The 12,838-nt window shown below is 36.7% G+C and overlaps 1 protein-coding gene across 2 annotated transcripts; it reads right to left on the bottom strand.

The window, feature by feature from the left end:
* Positions 1–982: 982 nt before the first annotated feature.
* LOC107822000 (DUF21 domain-containing protein At4g14240-like) lies at positions 983–7,682 on the bottom strand. Of its 2 annotated transcripts, XM_016648493.2 has the most exons (13): positions 7,251–7,682; positions 7,057–7,133; positions 6,049–6,132; positions 5,842–5,955; positions 5,161–5,244; positions 4,894–4,965; positions 4,270–4,337; positions 3,595–3,682; positions 3,424–3,497; positions 2,978–3,356; positions 2,643–2,689; positions 2,431–2,512; positions 983–1,178 (listed from the first exon to the last, which is right to left on the bottom strand). In XM_016648493.2, exons 1-13 carry the CDS (start codon positions 7,498–7,500, stop codon positions 1,128–1,130), a joined length of 1,470 nt encoding a protein of 489 aa, XP_016503979.1. In that variant the 5' UTR covers positions 7,501–7,682; the 3' UTR covers positions 983–1,127. The 2 variants fall into 2 exon arrangements, with proteins under 2 accessions (XP_016503979.1, XP_075100902.1); XM_075244801.1 differs by lacking the exon at positions 5,161–5,244.
* Between the last annotated feature and the right edge of the window lie 5,156 nt (positions 7,683–12,838).

Raw genomic sequence — 12,838 nt, 5'->3', positions numbered from 1 at the left:
AGTTGCTGAATTCACATATCTTGTAGCAAAAAACACACAATTCAGAAAAAGCGACAACATAATCTTAAATGGAAACCTCCTAAATATCCTTTCTATAAATTAAACACTGATGGAGCCCATACTTTGAGCAAATCTGGTATTGGTGGACTGATAAGAAATGGAAATGCTGAATGGATTTTAGGATTCGCAGCAGCAATAACAACTGATTCGCCTTCTTCTGCAGAACTACGTGCTTTGATACAGGGTCTCCAATTAGCTCTCGAGCATAATCTTTTACCACTGGAAGTTGAAGTGGACTCAAAGGATATCATAACGCTCCTCAACTCTAATAAGGTGGCACCTAATAACTTAATTTCTGACTGCAGGTACCTCCTGGACAGGTTGGGTAAATCTACAGTGTTGCATGCGTACAGAGAACAGAATAGAGTTGCAGATAAACTAGCAAAGGAAAGCTGCAATTTTGGCATTCAACCGATGGTGCATATTTTTGAGGGCAGCCCAGATTTTGCATGTGCAGTTTTTGAGCAAGAGAAGAGTGCAGTGCAGGAAATTGTTTTGAATGACAATAGGCCTCACTCTGATAATTACGATATTGTACATACGTATGGTAATAGTGACAATCATAGGTGTGGTAGTAATATAGTTAGGTATAATACTTTAGCACCCACTGCTGGTGCATCGGTATGTATGAGGATGCACTACGGGCATCCAGTGTCTGTACGCAATCTTTAATCTAATCTATGTTTATCTTTTAAACCAAAAAAAAAAAAAAAAAAAAAGTGTAACAGATAGGTCACGCAAGATTGCAGTGGGGATGTAGCTCAGATGCGCTCGCTTAGCATGCGAGAGGTACGGGGATCGATACCCCGCATCTCCAATATAGGCATGCTTAATTTACACTTTTTTAACCTTTGCTTATCATAACATTTACAGTAACTGGGGCACAACTTAAATCTCTACTGAAGAAAACAAGAGTATCAAATAGTGTAAACTGCAACAATTTACATTGCCTGATTAATTGAAAATGACTACAAAATTTTTTATACAGACTACAGCTGCATGGTTCGGTTTACGCTTCGTAAACCACATGTTAGTGCTAGAGACCTCTCCCCATTATCTTCGTGGAATCATCCCTCAACTGACTTCTTTTGCGTCCGTCCTTGCTTTGCTTGCCCTCCCTGACAAGTTCAATGAAATGTATGACAAGTTAGCTGTAGCAAGTAATCAGACACCGTGGATCAATTCTGTTACACTGAGCCAAGAATTCTAACAAGGAGATTCAAAAGATGCAAAAATGTCACACCTAAAATTCAAACTTGCGACCTAAAGCACCTTTTGAGCCACCTTTGCTGCTAAACTAGAAGCTTCCTTTATGTCAAGCGGATTAAGAAACACACACACATACATATACCCAAAAAAAAATTATTTTTCCCCAATTTGCTCTTAGTAATGCACAATTTCTAACAAAAGGGATTCAATTAAACTCCTTTCAAACCATGCAGCTCTGCCCGTGCTGTTGAAGATCGTAAGTTATGTATGTACATTCCATCAAGAAGAATGCAAAATTGCAATACCACGCCAAATATGGCACTCAAGCAGCATTCCAATACCCTATTTGAAAGCCTATATTGATATCCAATGACCAATGTCACTTTTAGTACCTTTTCAATTTTTGTCATTGGATTTCTTAGAATGAACAAATATAGTCTGAAGACAAATAATTCAAGCATAGAATATGCTGAATCAGAAATTTCTTTTCCACTGGTTACTATTGAATCTAATGTCTGGGTAACTTTGAAATTATACGATATCTAACAAAAGACCCTCTGTCTCTATCAGCTTCTATCACTACTCATAGAATGGTAAACAATTTGGTCATCAAAGGCAAATTAGTATCTTTACTTGATTTATCAAAACAACAAAAAGCAAATTAGTATTTTCCCACACCTCTTAGCTTGAGCACTGTGACAAAGAAGTAAAGTTTTACTCTCTGATATTCATTATACCCAAGCACAAATAAAAAGGAGAACTAAGAAATTGCTTCTTAGACGATCCTTAAATTGTCCTTCAGAAAAAGATAGATTCTGCTTTATGACATTACATCACACACATGTAATAGATTGTGTGATAAATTTTGTTCCACCTCATCCTAACTTACAAAAGCATGAAATTTTATGCAGCAACAACCAGCATATCCAAAGAAAAGGAAATAAATACATTTTCAATAAACAATTCTTGTTTAGACATCAAAGAATGCACACTGAGAATTTGACTTATGATATTATAGCAGTACAGTTTTATCTTAGACCTTGCTCATTGAACCACAGAACACGTACACTAATGTGATAGAGATTTGACAAAAAATTCCAACATGCAATAACACTTCATCTCTACATGAGGTAATATCAGAAGAGATTGTTTGAGACTTACCGAAGCCTTTTGACCTGTCGCTTTCCTAGCAGGCGGTGCTCGAGCAACGGATGAAGCAGCAGCTGCAGCAGCTACACGTATTCTAAAATACAGATTGTACCAAAAAGAGAAAGTCAACAACTTAGAACCATACAGCAATGCTACTAGTGACCATTATAACAGTGAACACTATTTATCATCCAAAAACAGACAACTTAGAAAGTAATTAAGACCTTTTGTGAACATCAACATAGACGTCAGTCTCATCCACGATTTCCTCCTGCATCCATGAAGAATCCAGTCAAAAGTAGGATGTTGATTCAGATATTGACAAAGTTGGAAAAAAAGTATTCAGCAAAAGGAAGATAAGTCTAATTGGATAGTGAAAATTCTTTTTTTTATTTATAAAAAGGTAAAGTTAGATAATGACAATTCATGATATTTTAACCCATTTTAGAGGTGGGAGAACAGGATGTTCAGAAGCCTCACTTGAGAACTTGCAATTAGTTGCAAGCAATAAGATATTCCATAAGGTACACACTGGGAAGACAATGAAGAAGCAGATTACCTGCAGGAGTTCTTCAAAAACATCTTCCAGCGTAATGATGCCAATGACTTCCCCCTCTTCAATATCTTCTGGTAGATATGTTGATTTATTCGTTTCTACACCATTTTGATGCAAAGAGGGTAATTTAGCTTCTTGATTCTGCATTGAGACCTTATCAACATTTATAATTATGGTGCCTGACTTTTCATCATGCGTGCACAGTAATGGTGTAGTTAACTGTGAGTCCCCATTACAAAATTTGTTTCCTCTGCCATTTTCAACAGCTGGATCAGAAGCAAGGTTGTAGCTTTTCTTGCTTACTTTCACTACAGCTGCCATATGACTGCTCCCCTTTTGAAATTCATTGAGAATATCATACAAAGGCAAATCTGCTGGTACCCTGAAACATTTATGTGTGAGTATATATTTCTCAGCTACCCCACATCAAAAATCAACAGATAATGTACCTAGGCATTCTCCTGATGGAAACAGCACTAACGGGGGTCTCTGTCTCAGCACGCACCGTGAGAAGGCTTTTTACCTGTATCCCGTAGAAGCAAAAAGGGAAGATGATTCTTATTAAATCGCCAACAGAGGCATAGAAAATGAAATATTTTGAGATCTGAATTCACACAAACCAGTAGAAGTCCAATAATGTTCTTCGGATGTCCAGAGTAAACAGGAACACGGCTATGACCTCGTGCCAGGATTTTCCCAATTGCTTCCCTGAATAAGAGGAGCTTCTTAGATAAAGAAAATCTGTCTCTCCTCGGGAAAACAGTTCCTTGCCACAAACTTCTCACTTTTTCTTTGGGTGGGTGGGTTTTTGTGTGTGTAGCTGGGGGGGGGGGGGTGTCAAGGACCAAAAATAGCAACAGTAGTTCAAGCTTCAATTTGTACCTCAAAGAAAGTGATTGTAGTTTCTTAAGCATCTTGAGTGATCTCTGTTATATTTATAATCCTCTCTTGAAACTTCAGTTATAGCTTTGGAGTTCATGCAAAAGCAGAACTTTCAGTTGCTCTCTCTCTAGAAGAATAAATCTGCTACTATGTATGGATTTTGTTATGACCCTCTTAAGTTTTCAAGCAATTGGACAATAGATGCAGAATTTAGCAACAAAGGAAATAAAACAGCATGCTTGAGTTCCTTGTCAATGTACCATTTCAGAAGGAATTAAAATCATGAAGAATGAGAGGCATCGACATGTCACGAACGAAACTTGCTCAAACAATAGTCATTTTGAAGAAAAGAATTCTTCCCACACCAATATAGTTAGCATGAGAAAATGGAACTCAATCCGTCATAAACTCACCAGTCCAACTTTGAATTGACATCAAGGGAAAAGGTTGATTCAATAGGCGTCATAGCCTCTTCAGCAGTCTGCACATAATTGAGAAAACTTAAACCATTGTTGTTATAAGTTGTGAGAGTATATCTGACTGAAGTTACTAGAAGACAGAAAGAAATCATCAGGGTGACATGAATTGGGAACTTGCATGAACTTGTGACAATCTGTTTATTACTCCCTTTGTTATTTTATATGACACTCTTTCTTTGTAATTTGTGCCAAAAAAATGAAACCTTTTTATACTTGGAAACTCTTTAAATTTCCCATTATGCCCTTAATGGCATGCTCTTATTGCCATTAAAATTTAATGTCATGTTTAAGACCACACGTTCTAAGGATATGTGCAAAAATCTTTCTTCCTTTCTTAAACTATGTGCCCAGTCAAACACCATCATATAACATGGAACAACGGGAGTAGCCATTTGAAGCCAAATTATCTTAAGAAAGCAGAGAAGGCCAGTGTCACTCTAAGAAGTCTTATTTTGCCCGATTGCCCGAAGCAGATGCTTTATCAAAAACTATCCAGATCAAAAGACAAAGGACAGAAGTAAAATGAAAAAATACTGACGGGAATATCCTTTTGCCAACCTTTTCTGTCAAATCCAGTGCTCCGCTAATAATAGTAGTTTCATCATGCGTGAGTTCGCCACCTTTACCAGCCTAAACTTGAAATAAGAATATAGTGTTATTTCATAACAATATTAACTCACTTATAATGGAGAAGTGTCACCATATTCAGGAAAATGTCACATAATAATGATAGTTTTGAGAAGGCGAAACATTGGCAATGAACATCAGCCAAATCAACTTCAGGCTTCTGAAAATGAACACCAATTCAGAGAGATTAATGATTACCTCCTGACCGTGAATAGAAACAAGGGCTTTCAACTGAGCTCGCCTGAACAAAGCATCATGATGTCCCAATACAGCGTCCAGAACCTAAGCCATATCAATTTCAACATCTAAAGGTGATGATTTCACGGACAAGTTCTATATTTTCTTTTTCTCTTCTTCTTCCGGTAAGTACTTCACATGGAAATTGTTTGAATTGTAAAAAAGGTATCGACTGCATGACCCCTTTGAATTAGACACTGTATATTAACTGTAGCAGAAAATTCTGATCTTTTCTCGCCACAGTATTATAAGATCTCGATTCTGCCATGACAGCTTAGACCACAATTTGAACTTTGAACCAGTACATTAATGCCTACGAGGGATGCAATCTACATGCAAATATGCAATATAGTTTTCTATTTTTGGATAGAAATTGACAAGCAATACTTATAAAGGCACATAGTTAAAAAAGTTAGACATATCATTTGTGCTGACATAAAGATCAAAAGAATTCTTTGATACCAACAACAACAAAAAGGTTGCATTTCCTTTATGGTACTTTGACCACTATAACCCCAGATGTTATAACATATGCCACAACTGAAAAAGATCCAAAGTAAGGTGCAGCAAGATCCAAATAGGAAAACAGGGGTAGACTACCCAACATGTACTAGTAGTGGCGGCAGGAAAACTAAAACTTACCTTTCCAATTGGGTAAGCAATGGGATAGCAAATGATCATAAGAACACGAACAAGCCACACTAAGTTTGCGCCTACTGCCAGCCCATACCGAGAGCATATAGCTTGTGGAATAATCTAAATCATCAAGGAAAAAGCAAAGAAATCATTAGAGTTCCCAGTCCAAAAACACTTGTCTTGCAGTTATACAGTGGGTGGAAGTCAATTTACCTCACCAAAAGCTAAAACAAAAGTAACAGAGAGAATAACAGCAACAACTGGATGGAAAATTTTGTCCAAGTATATCGGAAGAGCCTGCACCATGGTCATAACAGAAACTGTATCACTTATAAATGTTACTGATCAAAATACAACACATTGCGGAAAATAGCCAAAATAAACATGCAATGTATTTGTGTGATATTATTATAATATTCTTAGAGATAGAGGCGGATCCAGTATTTTAATTCTATGGCTTCAAGATGTCAGTTTCAACCACTGAAACGCATTACCTTGTTTGAGTTGTGGGTTCATAGCTCAATTTTTTCAGCAATTTCGGTGAATTTTATACTAAAAATCCATGTCTAGAATAAAAGCTATGGTAGCTGAACTGTTGGATCCGCCCCTGCTTAGAGACAAATGGATTCAATCTTAAGGTTCTTAAGACGAAACTCGTTGTACTTTTAAAATTATGGCTTCAAAATTTAACATTTGTTGAAATTTTAGTATTTTTCACATATGATATATACATTTCATAACAAAAATAACTAGTTTTGGGTTCGGTTGAGCACGCATTCAATACACTACATCCGTCACTGAGTACACCCAGTGGAAACATTCACCCTATTAGCTCCACCTTGTGCTTGTCAGCATCATTATTATTACCCTATTACCGTCTTATTCTTCAAATTATTATTATTATTGTAGTTTCTTTTATTTGGGTATCTTTACTACTTTTGCTGGCAGTACTTTTCCTTCCCTTTCTACAGTATTTTTACCACAATTTTTTACTCATTGTTTTGAAAATGCTTTTCCTGAGCCGATGGTATATCGGAAACAACCTCTCTCTACCTCTCACAATAGATGTAAGGTCTGCGTACACCCTAGACCCCACTTGTGGGATTTCACTAGTATGTTGTTGTTGTGACTTTATAAAGAAATTTTAATCAAGCTACGACTAACTTTAGTAAAGAAACTGTATGAGAAACCCGTGCATGTTCTTGCTATGAAATCACTCACCTCCATTGCAGCCGCATTACATAAAAGCAAAGTCACAAGAAGCTGATGCTGCTTTTGAACAACAGGAAAAATAGTAGCTGAAAAACACAAATACTCAACTCAAACATTACATTAATATCTTAAATAATCAATACCCCACATTAAGAAATTCAAGTATTCAGGCAAAATCAATGGGATAAAAATTAAAACCAAACCTGCTTGTTTCTTCTCAGTAGAAGTACCACTTCGTTGAAGAATTTCAAGCTCAACAAGTCCCATAGACATTAACCCCAACGTAAGACCCGACATAATTCCGGCGAAGAGTACGAGGAAACAAGAAATACCGGCGTAAACAAACCACCAGGGGTTCCCAAATTCAATGTCCTGATCATCTACACCAAAGGGTCTCTTTGTTTTGCGGCCAGCAGCTAGGGCTATTGCTACCACATTCATTAGCGAACCCATGACAATGGAAATTTCTTCAGAAGCTGAAACTTGCTTTGTTTTTCGGTGGACTTTGCTGCTGTTGTGTGGAAGTGACAGCAAAACAAAATAGAAACAGAGAGAAATAGAGTTGGTGACAAACGGCAAGAAAGAGAGAAAAATGTAAAACAAAAAATATAATGGTGTTTAATGTCTGTCAATATAGGAGTAAAGTGACGATAGTTTTACGTTATTTGGATGGTTTCTATTTTAATGACATTACATTAATTAACAGTTGGGGGGGGGGGGGGGATGAGCTGAGGGCCACCGTAGACGGCGACCGGATTTGGTGAGAAGCCCGAGGTTTACTATTATAGGACTTTGTACTTTTTGGGCTAAATAAATGGGACCACGGCAATTGAGTTCTTTTTTCATGAGATAAAGGACTAGGAAAATCTGAGGGTGGGACCAAATAAGACGTCTGTTTGAGTCAAGGAAGCAAGGCAAATTCATGCACATTGCACACTTCTAGTCCAAAAAATATGAGAGTTAATACCCGAAAATTTTCTTTAACTATCAACTTTTTATAGGTTACTACTTAAATTATGGGTTATACTAAGAATTCCCCTAAACTATTTTTTCTTTCATATTAAAACTTCGTTATTTCTTATCTGGCACAATATGTATAGTAACTCATTAAAGAGCGCGTGAAAGATGAAAAAAGCCAACAAAATAATCTACCTAATAGTGTGTAATGACTAATTAGCCTACACTCTCCTTGTTTGCTTTATTTTCACCTTTCTTCTTTATTTTTTACTTTTTTCTTTATTTTTTCACTTTCCTTCCTCACTTTTTTACCTTTGCTATTCATTTCTCCATATGGCTTTCCTTTGGAAAAAAGTTCTCTTTTGTCTCTAAAATTATTTATTCTTTTTCTTATTTTAGTCTTATTTCATTTCTTACCCATATTATTGAAATAACATTCATTAAATCTTCTTATTAAATCCAACACTTTATAGAGAATACAGTTGAATCTAGCACTATAGTGCCTTCATTTTTTTTTTGCTGTAAAGTTAATATAAATAAGGACTTATTTAACTGGAATCTACCTTACAACACAACCACAATTAAAAGCTAAAAATAATACACATGTATTAGATCTTACTTTAGCCAAAAATGCCCACAATTAATCAATCATCCTAGAGTAATATACCACAAGTAAGCTAGCTACATCATTGTCACGATCCAATTTCACCTCAGGTCGTGATGACGCTCAACACCGTTGTCAGGCAAGTCAACGCGGTTAGTGAATTCTCATTTTACTTACCAAAGCAGTTACAACATTTTTCTTAATTTGCAATTAAAACATGTGATAATAAGCGATATTCAATAATAGTTATTGTTGGCTCAAGTAAAGGTTAGTTTTAAAGACTGACAAAGGAACTCAGGATGAACCAGGTCCATCCCTCAGGTTCACAAAAATGGGCAAATTCGAGTATGTGGGATGTAAGTGAAAGAGGTAAGCTTAACTTGGTGTATTTAATATCTCCTGATCGAAAATGTTGCATAATTGATAAGGAGAGGGACTCCTTAATCAAAGAGAACACTATCCAAGATAGGGAAGGAGTTAAAAGTTGAAATCAACTAGAACTCTTCCACCAAGGAAGAGTTGCATCAGAACTCTGGTTATTTCTTCTTCTACTAACTCTATAAATTGCAGGATGTTCTCACATTATAGTGTTGCACAAAAACGCATAAGTTAAACGTGAATTGAGAGCAAAATAACAAGGCTTTTTGCAAGCAGTTCATGTGTAATTCAAGTGTGCAAACCTGAAGCTACATGAACCAGATTGAAGAACCATCTCCATAAAGAGTTTTATGTGTCTTTCTTTATTTCTAGTTCAATTGTAGTAGGTGTTTTCATATTGTACTTTTCAGCTTTATCTAGAAGCAATTGTAATAGGTACTTTGAGTATTCAAGTCAGAGTTAACTTGAAGTTGTCGCAACAGTTAGAGGTTGGTTGCTACAACGGGATTAGAGGTAATCCTTAGGTTTATAAAGAGTTTTGTAAATGCTATTTTGGCTCAGTGATTTAGTGAAGTATTGGGAAAAATCCTACTGAGTAGTAGGTCGTGGTTTTTTCACCTTTTGAGCCGGGTATTTTCCACGTAAAAATACTTGTGTTCTTTACTTTCTATATTTATTATTCCGCAACAGTAGTAGTTGAAACACATAGAAGAACCAGGTCCTTCCATAAACAGTTTAAGCGAAAAATTGGTCACCACACAAATCACCCCCCTCTTGTGTGGTATTGACGTATAAAACATCAATTAGTATCAGAGCAGGTTATCCTTGAAGAGGCTAACACATTAGGAACAGATCAAGATGAGCGCACCAACTGAAAATTAAGAAGGGCAATCCACTGATAGACATCCACTCTTTAATGGCCAGTACTACTCTTAAAAACAGAATGAGAGATCACATTATCGGAGAAGACTATCAGCTATGGGACATTGTCACTGATGGTCCCCTGGCTACCATGAAAAAGAATGCTGAAGGAGTAGATGTGCCAAAAACAAAAGCTGATTGTAATGCTGAGGACTTGAGGAAATGGGAAAAGAATGTTAAGGCCAAGAAATGGCTTGTGTGTGGACTTGGTCCAGACGAGTACAGTATAATTCAAAGGTGTATCACTGCTAAGAAAATCTGGGATACTTTGCAAGTGGCTCATGAAGGAACACCACAAATGAAGAGGTCTAGAGGAACACTGTTTTATTCTCAATATGAGAATTTCACTATGGAGGAAGGGAAACCATCAAGGAGATGTATACAAGGTTCGCCACACTGACAAATGAACTTAAGTCTCTTGAAAGGGTTATTCTTGAAGAGGACAAAGTTGAGAAAATTTTAACAAGGGTTCTGCCAGTCACTTGGGAAAGCAAAATCACTATCATTCAGGAATCAAAGAACATTGTCACTCTTAAGTTGGATGAGCTAATTGAAAATCTCACTGCATATGAACTTAGAAGGCAAAACATGAAGATGGATGCACCCAAGAAGGAAAGGAGCCTGGCATTCAGAATCACTGAAGGTGCTGATCTAGAGGAGGATGAAATGACCATGATCACAAAGGACTTCAAGAAGTACCTAATGAGAGGAAAGGGTCCTTCAAGAAGTGGAAGCTACAACAAACCAAGGGTTCCTGAAAAACAAACCAATGAGAGGTGTTACAAGTGTGGGAATACTCATCACCACATCAAAAACTGCCCTCAATGGGAAATTGAATGGAAGAAGGAAAGAGTTGAACGAAGAACAGGAAGAAGCAACAGGTTCAACCCAAGAAGAACAAAGGATCAACAAATGCTATGGTTGTTGCCTGGGGAGAAAGCTCAGATGAGGACTCAGAGGGTGAAGATGAAGATGAACAAGCACTTATGGAAATTGGAGAATCCGATGAGGAATCTGAGGTAAGTATAATTCATCTCAAAGACAAGATTAAGTTTTTGTCTAAAGAAAGGCTATCTGAGTTACACCTGGATTTCATTGATGAATCTGAGGATCTAAACAATGAAAAGGAACAACTATCTAAGGAGTGTGTGATTTTGAAAGCTAAGTGCAAAAATCTGGAACTTAGGGCTAGTGAAAGTGAAAGTAAAAATGTTGAGTTAAAGAACCAGGTTCATGAACTTGACACCACTGTCCTAGAGCTTATATCTGAAAATCTAAAATTGAAATTAGGAACTAGTAAAAACAAAGTTGATCACACACAACTCACTTTAGAAGAAAATGTAGGAAAAATAAAAGATGAGTTGTACAAAAGAGTTGAGTAGATAAGAGTTCTTAAGGAGGATCTAAATAGGCTTAAGCACGATCTAGACAGAACTTGTAAATGAAACAGGTCCTCCGATGCACTTTCATGGCTACACGAACACCATAGTAGCAACAAGAGAGGACTTGGCTACGGGACCCCTGCACCTAAGTTGGATCCCAAAAGCAAGTACCTCACACTTTCTGAGAACAAAATTTGCACACACTGTGGTAAAACTGTTCACTATAAAAGTGAATGTATTGCAAAAGAAAAGGCTAGTCAAAAGAATAAAGAATTTGTTCAAGGGAAAAATAGGCTGTCAAGTTGGGCTAAAAAGAATCTGATTCACCTGTTTGCCTATAGAAAGGGACCCAAACTAGTTTGGATTCCTAAGACTAACCTTTGATTTCCTTTTGCGGGTCCAAGTGAATAGGAGCAACCAAATATGGTATATGGATAGTGGCTGCTCAAAGTATTTGACAGGAAGTAAGAACCAGTTCCTTTCACTTGAGGACCTCAAATGAGGTAATGTCTCCTTTGGAAATGGGAAGAAAGGTGAGATCATTGGGGTTGGAAAGGTAGGTAAGACTGATTCTCACTCTATTGAGAATGTCTACTTGATAGATTACCTAAAGTACAGTCTAATCAATGTATCACAATTATATGATAGAGGTAACTTGGTAGCATTCACCTCTACCAAATGTTTTGCTATTGATCTTACCACTAACAAGATTGTTTTGCAGGGAAAAAAGAGTAAACAATATATACATTGTAGATTTGTCCACACTTTCAGAAAATGAATTCACTTGCTTAAGTATGTTGGACAATGATCCCTTCCTTTGGCACAAGAGACTTGGACATGCAAGTCTGAGTCAACTCAACAAATTAGTCTCCAAGGACCTGGTGATAGGGCTGCCTAACATCAAGTTCAAGGAAGACAAAGTTTGTGAGGCTTGTGCAAGGGGAAAGCAGGTAAGATGCTCTTTTAAATGCAAGAAAGTAGTAAGCACCACCAGAACGATGGAACTAGTCCATATGGATCTCTATAGTCCAATGAGAACATTAAGCAAAGGTGGTAAAAGATATGTGATGGTGCTTGTTGATGATTACTCTAGATTTTCTTAGACATTATTTTTAACATCTAAAGATAAAACATTTGACATGTTTATTTCTTTTGTTAGAAAAACTCAGAAATAACTAGGTAATCAACTTGCATCAATTAGGTCTGATTATGGAACTGAATTTGAAAATGCTAAGTTTGCTGAATTTTTGCATTCTACATCATAAATAGTTGCATGACTAAACCTCTTGTTAAGAAGATTCCCTATGAGTCACTTAAAAGGAGAAAGCTAAATATATCCCATCTTAGGGTATTTAGATGCAAGTGCTTTGTGCACAATAATGGCAAAGACTCCCTAGGTAAGTATGATCCCAGAAGTGATGAGGGAGTATTCTCGGGATATTCTTCACATAGTAAAGCTTATAAAATATACAGTAAAGGAACTATATGTGTAGAAAAAATGTAGATGTTATTTTTTTAAAAAAACTAACATTCTTTCTGAGAGGCAGAA

This window comes from Nicotiana tabacum, chromosome 22, assembly GCF_000715075.1.
Source record: "Nicotiana tabacum cultivar K326 chromosome 22, ASM71507v2, whole genome shotgun sequence".
In the NCBI taxonomy this organism is placed as follows: Eukaryota; Viridiplantae; Streptophyta; class Magnoliopsida; order Solanales; family Solanaceae; genus Nicotiana; species Nicotiana tabacum.
The sequence above is the reverse complement of the archived record's forward strand: the minus strand, read 5'-3'. Positions and strand labels throughout refer to the sequence as shown.

What these genes read in the sequence shown, in the direction of transcription:
- LOC107822000 (XM_016648493.2), bottom strand. Translation starts at nt 7,500, where the DNA reads ATGGGTTCGCTAATGAATGTGGTAGCAATAGCCCTAGCTGCTGGCCGC. An exon ending in ACATTATTGGACTTCTACTG is followed by an intron (nt 3,498 to 3,594) that starts GTTTGTGTGAAT and finishes TACGGGATACAG; the next exon opens with GTAAAAAGCCTTCTCACGGT. An exon ending in TATGTTGATGTTCACAAAAG is followed by an intron (nt 2,513 to 2,642) that starts GTCTTAATTACT and finishes TCTGTATTTTAG; the next exon opens with AATACGTGTAGCTGCTGCAG.